Source organism: Mesoplodon mirus, assembly GCF_964341445.2.
Source record: "Mesoplodon mirus genome assembly, chromosome: 3".
Taxonomy (NCBI): Eukaryota; Metazoa; Chordata; class Mammalia; order Artiodactyla; family Ziphiidae; genus Mesoplodon; species Mesoplodon mirus.
This window is the reverse complement of record NC_138978.1, coordinates 4,295,590-4,312,768: the sequence shown is the minus strand read 5'-3', so window position 1 is coordinate 4,312,768 and position 17,179 is coordinate 4,295,590. Positions and strand designations below refer to the sequence as shown.

Below are 17,179 nucleotides of genomic sequence, written 5' to 3'. Positions count from 1 at the left end.
GTAGGAAGAAGCCAAAGGCTCTCGGGCATTAGGACCCCAAATTAGGCCTCACCTCCCCAAGTTAGTGAGTTCGACTCCCATCCCAGTAGCTGGTAATTTATTGAATTTCCTTATATATTTTTTCTTTCTAAGACTTTCAAAAGTAGAGCGAACCCCTTTATTTCTCTTTGGGCTAGTCTAGTATGGCTCCCCGCTCCGATCCTTCGCAGTGGGACAGGCCAACCGGCCTCCCTCCCCCTACAATCCTCCGGACGGGTGAGAGGACAGGTTTTGCATTCAGGAAAAAGAAATCGCTCCCGGAGCGTACAGAACAGGGCGAGATGGTGGCGACCGTGGGGCGTGGCAGAGCGATTGGTACGGACTGAGCCCTGCGTGCTCTGCGCGCTGCGGGCTCTTTGCGTCTGCGTAGTTCACCCAACTCCTTTTCTGCCTCCGCTGCGGCGATGGCGCCAGTGGTTAGTATGGCTCCGTGTGAGGCCTCGGCTCTGGGGAGAGGCACGTGGGCCTCGCCGGCCCGGCCCCTGCCTGGCTCGCGGTGCACGGATCTCTGCAGCGTCCTGCCGGGGCCGGGCTAGCAGGGTGGCCGGAGCAGGCTGGGGCGGCCGCCGGGCCCCGCACGTTGTGGGCAGAGGAGGCCGCGGCCCGAGGCGTGAGAGGCAGACCCGGGGCTCTCGGAGGCCGCGGCTCGGGCTTGGGCCCCTGCCTGCGCGGCCAGCGGGGATCTGGGAGCCTGAGACTGCGACTGCAGCCTGGGTCGGTCAGCGGCCCTGGGATCCCGGCCGGCGTGAGGCAGCCGAGGCCTGGGCCTGGTTACCTGGGCGGAAAGCGGGGAAGGAGGGGACCCGGCGTCCTCGGTGACCAGTGGAAAGGTCCACGGAAGGTGGCGTGGCCGGCCTGTTTTCAGAGGGAGGCCCGGGTTAGAGGAGCCTTTCGCGTCTGCGGAGGAAGTTAAATCTTCAGGGTGCAGCTCTACAGCCCCTTTTAGGTGTCGGGTGAGGGCCCAGTTCCATTCTGTCTCAGCCAGGCTGGGACTGGGCCCTCGCGCGGCGCCCTCGCGTCACTCTGGCTGCAGATCGTTCTTCTCCCAGGTTACTGGGAGGAAGTTTTCCTACCCTCCTCCTTTGCTGGGACGCCCTTGTGCACATTTTCGGCTCCTCCAGTTTTCTGCCTGGGTGGGCTTGTAAGGCTTCTAGGCATGTGTATGCTTTTGGTTTAAAACCATGGTGGGAGGTATGGAGACTATTGCCGGCAGGTCTTATGTTTGCTGATTGTATATTTCCGGGGCTAGATTTTTGAAGCAGCCCTTTTGATTGTTACTAGGAAGACATGTTGGGGAGGGGGGAAAGTGACTTGTTGAAAGCTAAATGTTTGAAAAATTGACCCAGTTAATACAGGTTTTAGGTGAAGTTTTTTGAGACATGAAGAGAGGTAAGATGGGTTCTTGGAAAGGTCTTTTTAGATTCTGAAAGGCTTTTTCAAGTGCAAGTGCGGGTAAGTAGGTTGTCCAAATGCTTTTCTTAACGGTGTTACACTTGTAGACGGAGAAGAATCATATAAGGTTTTTTCTGAGAGTGAAGAGGCTGGAACCTTGTAGTTAAACTAGTGGTTTGAAAGTGCTAGATTAAATCAGTCAAAAGGCCAGAAATTGTCACCAGTAACGTTATAATTAGAACCTAAGTTTTAGCTTTACCCTTGTCCCAGCTGGGGTTAGATGGGCTGCTAGGGTGTGTGGTTCTGGTCGCTGTTCTGAGAAGGTAGATGAGACAGGACGAAGGGAAAACGGCTAAACTGGATCAGGACCCGAGTCTGGAAAGTTAGGACACGAATTTATTGCAGGTTAAAATTGTTTTGGGTCTGCAAGACATGTGCATGCCTGTGTCTTAATCCTGGGAGAAAACGAATGAGTATTTCTTTAACTTTATTTTGGAAATTTTAGGGCAAATAAGAGGAAACGTTCATTTTATTGTAGTTCATAAGCTAACAGACCTTCATGCTCATAGAAACTGGGGAGGCTGGAAAGTGTACATGGGTCAGGAGTGCTAGAATGATTTCCCCTTCAAGAGGGCATGACCCCAGGTTGTAGAGCAGCATCTTGAGTGTGATCCGGCCTCCACTCCTGGCGCCTTTGCAGGGGAGCACAGTTTCATGGTTTTTGTATTTGCATATACTTTTACGATTCTAGGAGTTTTGCTTTTGTTGAGTTTTTTTCTTTTTTTGGACTGGTTATGCCTTCATCTCTGTTATCATTTGTATACTTTTCTTAGAAAAAGCTTGTGGTGAAGGGGGGCAAAAAAAAGAAGCAGGTCCTGAAGTTTACTCTTGACTGTACCCATCCTGTAGAAGATGGAATCATGGATGCGGCCAATTTTGTAAGTTACACCCTTGATGCCACCCTGGGCGGTAGTGAGCCCTTTGAGTTGTCGCTGAGAAGACCTCCTGGAGCATGTTTGCTGGCTGGCCCCGGCTACTCTGCTGTTCTGGCTCTACTGTTTGACCCTGGAGCTTTGTCTAGTTCTGTTTCTAACCCTTGCTTTCCTGTGTAGCAGTTGTGAGGAGTAAAGGAGATGCACTCCAGCACGTCAGTGCCAGAGAACTACCTCCTCATCATCATCTTCAGTTTCTAAAAATGATTTTACTTAAAATTCACTAGGAAACAGGCAAACCTTTGCACTTGGGTGTGTTTAAGTGTAAGCTGTGGGCCCTGACCCTCAGGGCCAAGGGGGTGCCTGTGACCTGGGCCTGATGCTTGGCTCTGGGGCCTTGGACAGTTGGCAGCATCTCCTTGAGTTTTCTATTTTATTAAGCATCAGAGCTTCAGTGTTTATGTGAAAATACCGTTTGCTGATTTGTAATTGGAGCTTGGTTTTTTTCAGGCCTTGCTCTGTACTGATTTTTTACCCTCATGTTGGCCCCATTCCCCAATATTCCTCTATTTCACATAAGTCTAGAAAAACTAACCTCATTGCCATATTTTTGACTCTGCAACTTGGTTTCGGCGTTTTACTGTTTTCCTCTCCAATAGTCAAGCTTGGGGGAATTCAGGCATATTGTGCAGAGCCCTAAATTGACATTTTCTCTTTAGTCTCCAGAAGGTCAACTATTGCAAGATAAATATTACAACAAGAATAATTTTCAGATAAAAAAATTAAAAGTTTGGCTTACAGCCACTACTTACAAAGCGTGGAATTCGGGTAACCTGTAGTTCACTGCCCTTTTGTAGATGCCTTTTGTGCCCTGTCCTGCAAGAAGTCCTTCACTTGACTCCTTAGTTCCTTCTCCAGCCAGTGACTTCTTGCTTTTCTCCGTGGCCTCTTGTGCCTCGTAACTTGTGGCTTCTTCCAGTTTGTATCTGGGATGTTCCCTTCTCCCTCCTCCCTCTGCACTCATCTGTGTATGTGACTGTCTTCCTTCTAGACGCCTCCTGAGGATAGAAAACATGAGTCATTTTTGAGTCTGAGATGCAAAGGTCAGGATTTCTGACCTAATCACTCCCCCTCGCCAGTTAACATATTGTGTATTGGAGTTTTTAAATAGAGGACTGTAGGAGTTGGGAGCTGAAGGGACTTCATAGCATTGCAACAGCAAGAAAACCAAAAACGAGTCCTCCTGTTTGGTCAGAGACCCCTGAAACCCATGGAAGTGAATGACCCGCCCAGGCTTCCACGGGGGTTTGCCCAGAGTCCACCTCTGGAATCCTAGGCCACTGTCCCTTCTGCTGTTTGGTGATGGTGCACATGGCCCTTCAGCAGATCTGTAATTGTTTTGGTCACTGTATGTTTTTGTTCCTTCTGCTGGATTGAAGACCTGTTTTCTCTTATCACACATATAAAGATATGTCTTAGGTCCAGAAGTTGCTTGTCACTTTGGTTGCCTGTATCTTGTAAGTTTGGGCCTGGGTTTCCTAACTACTCTTTTCCCGTGACCCGGGAGTCAGCCTTCCATGGCGTAGAGGCACATTAAGCATGTGTGGAGCAGTCACGTATGTTCATGCTAGGATGTTTTCAGTTACATATGTAAACAGTTGAATAGTACCATCTTCTAATTGCTGTTCCTAGATTTCAGATCTTTTGCCAAAGATTTTCTTTTTTTTTAAGATTGAACATTTAATGAACTATATTTGCTTAGAGTTAGGAGTATAAAGAAAATGAGATGGGTGAACTGGTCAATTTGATGATTTCTACAGGAGCAGTTTCTTCAGGAAAGAATCAAAGTGAATGGAAAAGCTGGGAATCTCGGAGGAGGTGTTGTAACAATTGAAAGAAGCAAAAGCAAGATCACTGTAACTTCCGAGGTGCCTTTTTCCAAAAGGTATGGGAAAGAGATGAGCGTTTCTTGGCCTGCATCCTAGCACTAAGATTCCCACCCCCACCTTGGCCAGGAATGTTACTCCACCTTGAGTAATCTGCTCTGTGGTTACCTCTGTTAACCTCTGGAGCAGTGTCCAGTGTAAGGAGGTGGTGAATGAATGGATGAATGTTATGGTCGTTAAAAGTATTCAACTCTTAGTAGTTTTTTACAGTTTTGTTTTTCACAGGCTAAAGTATTTCAAGCAGTAAAGATGCTCGGACTTGCTTAGACTATGTTCTTAAAAGTGAAGATATTGCTTCCTTTGCCTCTAGATGACGTTGAAGAGCTTTCATTTTTAATTTTATGGTTGTTTGTTCCCCCCCCGCCCCTGTAAATGCTGCTGTAATTAGGTGAGGGATCTGAAATCTCAGTTTAGACTGAAGCCACTCTGTTAATTCCTGTGGGCCAATTTTTTTAAGTTGGAGACATCAGTTCACTTGCCCTGCTATATTTATGTCTTTTGTTTTGAGAATGAGGTTAAAAACATGTTACAGGTCACTAAGGAATTGGATGTGTTTATACCTAGCTCCTAGCCCAGAGCCTGGCGTATAATTCTTAGGAGCGTTTAATCAAACTGAATCAAACAGTGGGAAGTTTGAAATGTTAGGACAAGTTGGTTATAGTTAAGCCTTTGCTTTTATTTTTATTTATTTGTTTAAAGAATAGGGTTTAATTAATTAATCAATATTTATTGGCCGTGCTGTGCGGCTTGCGGAATCTTAGTTCCCTGACCAGGGATTGAACCAGCACCTTTGGCAGTGAAAGCGCCGAGTCCTAACCACTGGACCGCCAGGGAATTCCCATTTGCTTCCATTTTTAACTAAAACAGTCAAGAGATGACTTAAAGGCCAAGTGAACTACTCGTGTTCTGCCTGACTGCGTTATTTCATTTGTGCAGAAGGCAGTTTGATAGAGTGAGAGGTGGGGCCACTGGAGGGCCTGCAGGGTGCGCTTAACACCCCCATGGGGTTTCTGCAGAGCTCGCAGGGAAGCGCTTTTAACCTGTCTTCCCCCAGCATTCCATTAGGAAAATACTCAGACCACCTAAACTTTTGAATTAACCACCTCACCTGAATACGATATAGTAGAAATAATAAATGGAAGAAAAAGAATACTTTTTAGATGAAACTAACAAACTGATTTATTTTTATGTAGGGAAAAGTGGGTAGAATTGAACTGAGATCTTCACACCTTTGTGAAGATTGCTTTGTTGGCGTAAGTAAGACAGTTGAACAGTGTTCATTTCTTGGAGGTGTTGAGTTTGTTGATTTGTTAATATTTGGGTCCTGGCTAAAGTGCCACAGTTTGCCCGTGCATCTCATTTGGTCCTAGTACCAGTCTGAAGAGAGGCTAAGTATCATGAGTCCTGTTTTACAGAGGGCGCGTCTGAGGTCTGGAAAGGTGAATTTGCCCAGTGGTGGGTTTGCTGGGCGTTCTATTCCTCTTTATGGCTTTGGGAAGATGCCAGAATAGATAAACCTCGGGGCCTCATAAGCAGACAGCTGAGAGAAGAAACAGGATTGCAGGCTTTCTTTTGAGCACAAGAGGCATCGCTGCCTTTAGGTGAACAGAGTTTGCTGACAGCGCTGTGCAGGGTTGGCTGCTGAGCTCGCTCAGGCTGAGGCAGCCACTGGGTGGATGGACTAGAGAGGCCAAGTGCTCCCACTGCAGAGTCGCAGTCAGGGCGGTTGCCAAGGTGGGGGGCATTGGGAGATGAGCGTCACGCAGCAGGAGTGAGCGTGTGTGTGACTCGGCCCTCAGACCCGGTCCCAGTACCCCAGCAACCTCAGTGGCAGGTTTCAGTCAGTGAGGTGAAGTACTTGGAGCTCTTTGGAAATCCAGCGGTTTCTCAGTAAAAGGTACTGAGACTGTGTGCTTAATTGCCAAATTACTACCTTGATCTCTTTCCCTAGTGGTCGCTAAAAACCATTTTATAGGTGAGGGCTATTGCTTCATGGACAGCAGTCCCATCTTAATCTGTTCTCATTTTTATGTCCAGGTTAGATGAAATGTGATTGATGTTTATTCTCGTTAGAGCGTTGGCTGGGTATAATATTTGCCTATCTTTGCCATTTTTGAACCATGGGAAAACACCTTGAATTCTTACGACTTTGAATGCAGGGGTTTCATAAAAGTTAACAGTGTTTCAGAATGTAAGAAGGCCTTATATCTGGTGCAGTTCTGAAGTGTTCTTTCTCTGCAGGTATTTGAAATATCTCACCAAAAAATATTTGAAGAAGAATAATCTCCGTGATTGGTTACGCGTAGTTGCTAACAGCAAAGAAAGTTACGAATTACGTTACTTCCAGATTAATCAAGATGAAGAAGAGGAGGAAGATGAGGATTGAAACTCAGTTATCTGGAGTATTTTGTATGAATTCTTAAATAAAATTTAGGAAACAAAATGGTGGCTTTCCTTGTATCTCTGCAGTGTGGATTGAACAGAAAATTGGAAATCATAGTAAAAGGGCTTCACTTGGGCTGCCACTCACTTGTAATTAAACTTTTTTTCTGCTTGAAAATTTCAATTCTTTCGGTAGAAATACCAAAATGTATAAGTCTCCTTCAAGGGAACTGACTACTGTTTGACATTGAACAGGTGGATGAGGGCGTGGAGATGTGAGTTCAGTTAGTTACTATTTTACACAAAAAGAGGTGGGTCAGTTTCGTCTGGTACTTTTCTCAAAGATGGAGGAATACAAATGTGGGAACTCCTGATTCACTGAAAGCAGATCCAGTGACTTGTTTCTGAGGTTCTGTTTTTGGGAAAGTGGCAGTGCCGATAAGACGCAGGCTTCTGGGGCATTTGTCTTTTCATTTTCTGATTACAAATTACTCTTGATGGACACAGTTACTATGTATGTTCATCCTTTTTCTTCCTGTAGAAATAAAATGTCCTTTTGCTTCGCATATTCTACTACACCCCGGGAAAGGGTCTGGAGAGCGACTGTAAAAGTCACAGGTGTTCAATTAAGGAAAGGTCTACAAAATACGAATTTGTAAATAATCATTGTTTCTACAAGTCTTTGCACCAGACTGTCACTTTGAACCCCACCAGGGGGAGCTGGAGATGAGGAATAGTGGAGCTTCCAAAGGTGGGTGTCGGTGAGGTTCCCTGGGGTCTGGATCAGAATCCCAGAGTTCTGGAGTCTTACCACAGGGGCAGGTGTGGAAGAGAGGGGCCTGGGAGACAGCTCAGGGTGAAGAGAAGTGTTCAGATGCCCAGGGAGTAGTCCCTTTCACACCATTTAGGCCACAGCTGGGCTTAAAAGTCATTCTACAAACACGTTAAAAGCAGGGCCAAACAGGGCTTCCCACGATATTGGGGGTTCTGTATGTGTAGAGGCTAGAGATCTGTGAAAGGTCATTGATGAGATCATAAAGATGTGCTTGTTGCTGACAGAATATCAAGAGTGACTCTGAGAAGAGACCCTGATGCCTTATGGTGCCCTCTAAAATTTAAATTTTACAGGAATGTCTGCATTGTTTTAAGATTATGTTGTATCAAATTCATGTCTTTCAAAAGCTTGCCTAGGGTGCCTTTCCACACCTGAAATTCTTGTGATCTTGCTAGTTGCATAGCTGGAAGTTAAATGTTTTGAGTCATACTTTGGCTCCAATTTCGCATTTGGTGTTCCTTGGGTTGAATTTAACATGTTGAGGCTTTGTAATTTCATTTGTGGTAAAGGCTCTAGCATTTTCTATTTCTATGCAAATTTCTTGAGGCAGAATTGTTTGCATGTTTCTCTGCCCTAGAGAAGGCATTGTTTCAAATTTAACTGAGGCATCAGTTGCTCTTTGGTGCTGTCCATTACCATGATTATTAACTTTGTTAGCAAGTTTGTGACTTGGGTTTGCAAATTTTACTTGTTTGTTGCATTGATGTTCCCTTGTAGTAATTCTTAGTTTGGTTGTAAAAAAATTAGCCCTGGGCTGAAATTAGCATATAAATTTTTTTTTTAAACTATTCCCAGAATTTAAAACTTGTAATAAAATTGAAACTTTCTGGTTTTTCTATGCCTTTTGAACTCTTGTATTTTGACTTTTGATCACATTTTATATTAAAGTGGCTAACGCATGGCTACTATTATTGTACAAGGCTTTTTTTTTTTTTTTTAAAGGACTGGCATGTTAATCTGTTTAGCAACAATAAATTGGTTGTTTGTCCTCACTGATTAATTGCTATACCAACAATGACCTTGGACTTCATTAAGTTTGAGAAGAACATGTGTCTTTTATTCCCACTTTCTTCACCCTAGTTATGCCGCGGTGCCTCAGGTTCTGGAGTTGACTTATAACCGAACTCTCCATATAGAATTTCTTCAGACCCAGAGCCGGAGTATAACTTTGCAAACACATGACTTTCTGATGGATACGTGATGTGAACTTGAATTACATGGCACCCGTTTTCCCAGCTGTGCCCGAGCCACAGTTTAGACCCATTTCACCTGCCTGATCAAGGCATAGGAAGAGATTGGGTCTTGGAGCGTTTCAAGCTGAGATTTAAGTGCATAAAGGTAGTGAAATAGGAACTTGGTGCAGCCTTGTTCTCAGCTGACTCCCAATCCAGCACGGCTTCACCCTTGGCTGGGTGACCACCATCTCATCTGAGGTTTAATTTTGTTGTTTTCCTTTCAAAAGCACCCGCTACCCCCTTCTGTGGCTTTTTCAGTGGTGAAGGTGTGCTTTTCTGAGTAGGGTGGTCATCCTAGCATTTTGGGACGAGCCACGTGGTGAAATAGACCAGTGCTGGCTGGTAAGGGGTGCCTAGCACAGAGGTGTTCGGGGGAAAGTGGGAGAGTTGGATCCCATCAAATATATTTTAAGACAATTGGTCAAAATTACAGAATGTTTTGGGGTATTTAGGCCTCAGCCTTTTTAGGGGTCTCTTGGTTTCTTGGAAGGTGAGCAGGACCCCAGTAAGGTGATAATGGTCCCCTGGTCCATCACTGACACGCTCAGGGGAGCCTGGAAGCTTGCTCTCCTTCCTCTTGCTGCCTGGCCCTTCTGCTGACTTACCCCCAAACTTCACAAGGCTGTAAGCAGGGCCCTGTGTGGGCCCCTTCCTGGGAGGGGGGCACATCCCTAGGAGGTGGTTCCCTGACAAGAGACAACTACAGATTTGGCAGTACCAAGGGGATAGGCCTCTGCTTGGTAACCTTGGATAGACCCAATATATTTTTAAAAATAGTTTGATTTTTTAAATGAATTTTTATTGGCGTATAGTTTATTTACAATGTTGTGTTTCTGCTGTACAGCCAAGAGATTCAGTTATACCTATACATGTATCCACTTTTTTTAGATTCTTTTCCCATATAGGTCATTACAGAGTATTGAGTAGAGTTCCCTGTGCTATACAGTAGGTTCTTATTAGTTATCTATTTTATATATAGTAGTGTGTCAATCCCAGTCTCCCAATTTATCCCCCCCCTTCCCTCTTGGTAATCATAAGTTTGTGTTCTACATCTGTGACTTTATTTCTGTTTTGTAAAGTTCATTTGTACCATTTTTTTAGATTCCACATATAAGAGATATCATATGACATTTGTCTGTCTGACTGACTTCCCTGAGTATGACAATCTCTAGGTCCGTCCTAAAATATTTTGATTTTATTTATTTACTTTTGGCCGTGTTGGGTCTTTGTTGCTGTGTGCGGGCTTTCTCTAGTTGCGTCGAACGGGAGCTACTCTTCGTTGCGGTGTGGGGGCTTCTCATTGTGGTGGCTTCTACTGTTGCAGAGCACAGGCTCTAGGCACGTGGGCTCAGTAGTTGTGGCTCGCGGGCTCTAGAGCACAGGCTCCGTAGTTGTGGCGCACGGGCCTAGCCGCTCCGCGGCGTGTGGGATCTTCCCGGACCGGGGCACGAACCCGTGTCCCCTGCATCGGCAGGCAGATTCTTAACCATTGCGCCACCAGGGAGGCCCTAGAATATTTTGATTTTGAATTGTCACTGAGGTGTAATTACAAACTTTGTGATCAGCAAATCCGAGAATCTTGTCTCTTGAAACTGTTACCTTAATGACAGGCTTCCTCTTGGAACTGCAGAGTTTATCGAATTTTCACCTTTTGGGGCTTTTTTTTTTTTTTTTTGCGGTACGCGGGCCTCTCGCCGCGGCGGCCTCTCCCGTTGCGGAGCACAGGCCTCAGACACGCAGGCCCAGCGGCCACGGCTCACGGGCCCAGCGCTCTGCGGCACGCGGGATTCTCCCGGACCGGGGCACGAACCCGCGTCCCCTACATCGGCAGGTGGACTCCCAACCACTGCGCCACCCACCCGGGAAGCCCTGGGGCTTGTTTTTCACAGCAGTCATTTTTGGTCCATTGTTATTAAAATGCATATTTAATAGTTTAACAGTAATCAACACTCTCCTTTAAATACTACTAGAGATTTCTAGGCAAAAATCCATTTGTTTCTGCCCTTCCAGTTTCCGCTTTGCTTTGCTTTTGGTCATTAAGTAGTGTTACCTAGCTGCAGCCATCGCAAGAACAAGGACGGGGAGAGGATTATGAGTGACGAACATCTCGACTCTAATTTGCCAAATTCACCAGTTGGAACTGTTCTTCGTTGAATGATGTCTGACTTAACCTCACCTTGGGAACTGGAGCCAAGGTTAATGGTGCGTGTGTGGTGGGCTCTCTGGTGATGGGAAATGCTGTAGGTCACAGTTTTCTGTGAAGTGGGACAGGGGACCTGTGGAAGTGTCCTGAACTCATTCCACCATGTGGGAGGGGTTGGGGGCAGGGCTGGGGACTGGGGTGGGCAGTTTGGTGGCGCTTAGGGTCTTTTTATGGTTAACATTCAGGAAGACAGGAGGTCTGGAAAGAGGAAGGCAACCTTGCCAGGGAAAATGCAGGCCTGCTAAAGCCTCAGTGGTTGAGGTTCCCTCAGCGACCTGCCCAGGAGGTGAAATACAGCTTCAGGCCAGGAGGAAGCTTTCTTTGTCCGCTTCCCTGCCGCCCTTGCCTTGGCCCTCGCAGGCCACGTGCTCGGGGCAGAATCAACACCTCTCCTAACGTGGTTTAAAAGTGATCCAGGAGATGGGATTCCCAGCGCCCTGCACTTTTTCTGGGAGGCTGGACAGATCTGTTCTCTCCCAGGCATGACTGAAGAGGAGCTTTAGTTTGGGGCTTGCTGGCAATTCGCTAGGACGGAAGGGCGAGGAGAAATGTGCTGCATATTTTTCCAGCTTTCCTCATGCCATCCATCACCTTCAGGTCACAGCTTGGACTCACTGTGGAGTGGGTTGTGGCCACCTCCCCAAGAGGTCTTGCACGAGGGGCCCTTGCCAAGCACCCACAACTCTGCTGGTTCCTCAAAGTCCCCAGGAAGGAAGAGCTCTCCTGGTGAAACAGATAGGTGAATGCCCACCTGGATGGGGCAGGTGCTCAGCCAATACCAGAGGGGTGGGTGCCAGAGAGGAAACCTCCTCCCGGCTGCTTTGGGCTTCCCAAGTCAGGTAGATCTTGAGGGTCCTTGGCATGACTGGGTCTCCAGTGGCTTTCCCCAAACGTGTCTGGCCCCAGGCAGTGAGGTGAGGGCGCCCTCCCTTTCCTGGCTCTTCTAGGGTTAGAAAGCCCGCCCCTGAAACTTTTGCGTTCTTAGAGTAGCTTTAAGACTTGCTGCAGCCAAGACTGGTGGTGCTTATTTAAAATTCTAGTCTTGCTCCCGAGGGCTTTGGCCTCCATCTTCACCTTTAACAACCGAGGGCTGGCGGCGCGGTTCCTTCCCACTCCGCGCGGGAGTTTTGGGCACAAAGAACGCAGAGCCCTCATCATCCCCGGGGGTCTGGGTGTGTTTAAAGCGGACCCCGCCTGGAGGGGCGTTTTGGAAGTGGGCACGTGTGCGGTGGGAGCGGGGCGCGATGGGGTGAGGGAGGAGCCAGCCTGTACAGATTTTTCTGGAGGAATCAGACCCACTGTCTCCAGAGCGGCCCTTCCCCAAGTGCGGAACGCATTTTTCTTCGAATCCTCTTTGGAAAGGGGATTAGAAGCGTGTTGCGGCCGGTGCGGGGCGACCAAGGTCTCGGCGCGTGTGAGCGGAGTACGGGAGCTCGCTGCCCGCTGCCCCGGGGACCCCGCCTCCGCGCCCTTGGGGACCCTGCCTCCGCGCCCTTGGGGACCCTTCCCGGGCGGGGGAGGCAGCGGCATTGGGCCCTGCCGGGGGTGCGCGGGCCGGCGTTTCCCCGCCTCCCACCGGGCCCGGCCTACCCGCGTTCCAGCTGCCAGCTCGGCCGTCGGGTCCCCGGGCGCGTGGTCGCCTCGACGGCTCCCCCTGCCGGAGCGCCCTGTCCCCACCCCGCACCCAGAGTCTCAGGACTAGTCCCCCCAACTTGTTCTTTGCTGTTAACTAGTCGCGCTGCCGGAACGATGGGATGGGGTTGCCACAGCAACCAGACTGGACGTCACAATCCGGGCATGTGTGCCGCCCCCCCGCCCCCCCCTTTGCTGCCTGCCGCCGGCGCTACCGCCGCCACCTCGGCCGGCTGCGGGACTCAGGCTGCGGGGCGCGGTGGGCGGAGCAGCCCGGGCTTTGCGGGAGCGGGGCGAAGGCGGCCGAGAGGAAGGGGGTCGAGACGGGGGGGTGGAGGTTTGGGGGGTGGGGGGGCAGGCGGCCGCCATCTTCTCGCCGAGGCCGCCTCGCCCGCGCGCGCCCGTCCGGCAGCGCACGGGTTAAGGCTGGCACCGCGCCCGGCGGGAGGGGGGGCGCCCACCTCCCCTCCCCCCCGCGCCGGGCATGCGGGGCCCGCTGGGCACCGAGGAGGAGCTGCCGCGGCTGTTCGCGGACGAGATGGAGAACGAGGACGAGATGTCAGGTGAGCGGGGCGCCGGCTGCGCCCGGGGCGGGCGGCGGGGGGCGAGGCGACCGGCGGGGCCCCGGGGCCGGACCTCGCGGGCGGCGCTGGCGGCGCGCGGGAAGGGGCGCTGGGCTGCGTTCCCGCCTTGCTGGCGCCGCGCGGCCAAGGGCGCGGGGCTGGGCGAGCGGCGGGGCGCGGCGCGCGGGCCGCCAAGGGCGGGTGCGATCGGGGCCACCCTGGCCGCGGCGCGGGCGGAGGACCGCCGGGGGCCTGCGCCGGTCGCCCGAAGCGGGGAGGGGGCGCGGCGCCGCGGGGGTCAGCCCGCGTGCCCTTGAAGGGGGCGGCAATCGCGCTCGGCTGCTGGTGCCGCGCACTCGGCGCTCTCGCCCCGCGCCGCGCACCCCTGGCCTCGCGGGGACGGGCGGGGGCCGGCGGGACCAGATACCCGGACCCGGCCGATCTCGGCCCCAGGGTGGGCTGGGTGGGGCCCGGAGCGGGCGGAGGACAGGACGTGCTAGGGGAGAGGGCGAGCGCCCTGGCTGGGGCAGCTTCCCTCCGGGCCCACGAAAGCTCCGGGGTGAGGCGCGCGGGCTCGGACTCCCGCTCCCCTTCCCCGGCCGCCGGGTGCCGTGACTTGCCGCTCCCAAGCACTTTGCCCGGGCCGCCGGCGTCTTCCTGGCGCGCCCTAGCGCCGGCCGGCGCCTCCAGCCCGCGGTCGCCCGGCTAGTGGCGTTCCCAGCCCACCCTGCTTTGGCTCCGGGCCTGACTCGCAGGGCCACCGCCCCTGCCCTTGCCACCCCTCTCCAGAATTCAGCAGAAAGAGGGCTTGTGCGTCAGGAGTATCCTTGCGCGATCATTCTTTACTTAACTGCTCACCGTTTGTTTGGGACGTTTCCCCTCCTGGCACAGCTGGGCAGGGCCTCACCCTGTCAACCAGCCTTCCTCCTTCCCTTGTGGGGGACTCTGTCACATCGCAGCTTCCCCGCACCGAGTCATGGCCCCTCCTGGGCTCCTGGGGGACTTGTGGGCGGTGCCGGAGCCCTCCCTGGCCCTGGAGTGGGCTGTCTGGCCCCAGTGGGGAGCATGTTCCAGGGATTGGCACCTTAACTCCTGCGTGCAGGAGGTGAGAAGGGGAGCACCCAGGGGCGGCAGTTCGTCGCTGCTCTTCCTCTCCTAGTGAGGGGCTTCCCACCAGGTGGCCATGCCCGCTGGGGGGTCTCCTCCCCCCGCCCACTTGTTTGCTTGCTTTAACAGGGTGACTGGGGCCTCACCCTGCCTTTCAGACAGTGCAGCCAAGTTTGCAAAGAGCCTGCTGGGGTGAGGGGAGTGGGGGTGAGGTGGCCACACATGGGTGGAGTGGCTCGGACAATAGTTGACTGTTACGTGCTGGGGTCCAGGGAATTAGGCCCATTTCCCGGAAGGGAACACAGAGGCCTAGCACAGGCACTGAAACCCATGGCTGTTTTCTACTCAGGAAGCAGGCTCCTCGGTAAGCTGGTCACTGGCTTCCTCAGTGAGTGGTGCTCGGGGCGTGGCCCTTTGTGGCACTGATGGGGCCAGTGGACAGCTGAACGTGCGTGAGCAGGCTTATTTCTGGGACTTCACCAACCCCCGGATGGGGTCCTCTGGCCCCCTTTCCCACACATTCTGGCTCTCCCTGGTTGTGTCAGGGCTCGGAGGCAGGGGAGGCAAGGAGGCCAGGGAAGGTGCCCCCAGCCTGGCAGGCACCCAGCTCACTCCACTTGGGCCTCGGTCCGAGTCGCCTGCTCACCACCTTTCCTCCCTCGTGCTTGCACCTGTCACTCCAGGGCAGGGCGTGGGGGGGTGGGCTTGGCCCCAGGGCCTCTAGGAAGGCCTCCAAAGTCCCGCAGAGCAGAGACTGCAGCCTGTCCTTCAGCGAGGCCGGGGGCTCCCACCTCCAGAGCATGTCCTGAGCCTTCCCGAGCTGCCAGCTCCTCTCTGTGTCCCTGGTCCAAGCCACTGTCCCCTCCGGCTGGTCACCTCTAGAGCCTCCTAACCAGTTCTCACCGACCACGCTCCGCTCAGCAGCCAGGGTCACCTTTGAAAACACAAAGCAGACCCGGACCCCCACGGCTTGGACTGACTGCAAAGTCCCTTTTCTATTCCACCCTCATCTCCACCCCGACCTCCATGTTCACACTCTGGCCTCCCTGATGCTTCTGGAACCCCCCAGGCTCCATCCTGCCCTGAGTGTTGGCCGTGACCCCTGCCAGGCCCAAGCTTTCCTCGGCTCACAACTGCCTCCTCCCTGCCGGTTAGGTCTCAGCTCCTGGCTCCAGCGTAGCCCCACCCCTGTCATTCTCAGGCCCATTTTTTTTTTTTTTTTTTTTTTTTTTTTTTACGGTATGCGGGCCTCTCACTGTTGTGGCCTCTCCCGTTGCGGAGCACAGGCTCCGGACACGCAGGCCCAGCGGCCATGGCTCACGGGCCCAGCCGCTCCGCGGCATATGGGATCCTCCCAGACCGGGGCACGAACCCGTATCCCCTGCATCGGCAGGCGGACTCTCAACCACTGCGCCACCAGGGAGGCCCTCTCAGGCCCATTTTAATGCTTTATTTTCTTGGCAGTGCTTCCCTGGAATATTATCATCAGCTGACTTGTGTCCGTGGGCTCCCGCCTTGGGTGTGACTCCCATGACCACCCACTGTGCCCGGCACCTGGCACTGTGGGCGCTAGAGAGAGGGTTGTGGTCTCAGTGTCTGAGGGCTGGGGGTCCCTGGGTCACCCTGGCCTTTGGACGTGATGACAGCCTCAGCCTAGGCCTCGTGTCTCTCCTGAAGTGCTGGCCGCCTGGCCCCCTACCCTCCACTGCGGCCTCTCTGCAGCCCTCAGCCTGAGCTGGTGGCCGTGGCCCACAGGGATGTAGGGCCAGCAGGTCCCCCAGGTGGCAGTTTGTGGTTGGGGGAGCCGGTGTGCCGGGAGCTGTCACACTAAGTTTTCAGTCTGCTGCAGCGGACTCAGTACTTGTCAGGCCTACTGTCTTCACTCTGCCCGTCCGCCACCCTGGGGTTTTTGCAGGTAAAACTTTTGAGACTTCCTGCCTTGTCTCTTTGGCTGTATCCTTAATTCCCTCTTCCTGTTCTTATTCTCACTCACTCTTTCCCCATGTCTATCTCTTTGTCTGTCTGTCTCCAAGTCTGTCAGGCTGTCTTCCCCGAGTCCTTGCTTCTCTCTCTCTCTCTGTCTGTCTGGCTGTCCCTCTCTTTCTCTCTGTTGTCCCCGTCGCCTCCCTCCTGGCCTCTCTTTCCTCCTTTTCCCCGTCAGTGCTCTGGGCCACCAGCCTCCTCCATCCTCACTGTTTCCGGGCCCCAGTCCCTTAGGGTAAAAGATTCCCCTGTCCTCCGCCCCCACCTGCCTGCCTGCCCGCCCGTGGTGCTCAGGACTGACGTTTTGTTTGATGAGATGCCAGTGAGGTAGTGTCTGGGTTTTGTTAAATGTCATAAATGAATTATTAATCCTCTCTTGGGCAGGAGTACTGCCCCCCCCCAGCAATGTCAGTAGAGACCTGTGGTGTGGGGGGCACTTCAAGGACTGATGGGAACCTTGGTCTTGGTGACCCCTCCTTGGCCAGCCCTAGGGTGGCCCTGAGAACCTCTGGCCCAGCAGTGGCCAAACGAGAGACCCCCCCCACCTCCCCCCGCCATCCACTCCTTCAGCCCCGGCCATCCTAACCCTCCTGAGGCCCTGGGCCCCGCCTGCCACTGCCAAGCACTTAAACTGCATCTCACAGTTTCTAATTCATCACCCCGTGAGAAAGGCAGTCCTCAGCCCATTTATCTTTAAATTTTTATTTATTTATTTATTTTTGGCCGCGTCGCTCAGCCTGCGGGATCTTAGTTGCCCGACCAGGGATCGAACCTGCACCCTCAGCAGTGAAAGCATGGAGTCCTGACCACTGGACTGCCAGGGAATTCCCAGTACTCGGCCCATTTTAAGAACGAGGAAGTGGGCTCAGTGGAGAAGGGATTGGGGGCCACCCCGCCAGGAAGGGGTGGTGGTTCGAAGCCTGCGCTCCC

At 52.3% G+C, this 17,179-nt stretch overlaps 2 protein-coding genes across 3 annotated transcripts in view; both read left to right on the top strand.

The window, feature by feature from the left end:
* Nucleotides 1-355: 355 nt before the first annotated feature.
* RPL22 (ribosomal protein L22) lies at nucleotides 356-8,522 on the top strand. Its single transcript, XM_082613273.1, has 4 exons — nucleotides 356-455; nucleotides 2,265-2,369; nucleotides 4,184-4,308; nucleotides 6,551-8,522. The coding sequence occupies exons 1-4, from the start codon at nucleotides 444-446 to the stop codon at nucleotides 6,693-6,695; spliced, it is 387 nt and encodes a 128-aa protein (XP_082469399.1). The 5' UTR covers nucleotides 356-443; the 3' UTR covers nucleotides 6,696-8,522.
* Nucleotides 8,523-13,042: 4,520 nt separating this feature from the next.
* Nucleotides 13,043-17,179, top strand: part of CHD5 (chromodomain helicase DNA binding protein 5) — a 66,028-nt gene continuing 61,891 nt past the window's right edge. For both annotated transcript variants that reach the window (XM_082612289.1, XM_082612288.1), the window contains exon 1: nucleotides 13,043-13,159. In XM_082612289.1, coding sequence (XP_082468415.1) covers nucleotides 13,081-13,159 — 79 coding nt within the window. In that variant the 5' untranslated portion in view covers nucleotides 13,043-13,080. The remainder of the gene's footprint in view (nucleotides 13,160-17,179) is intronic.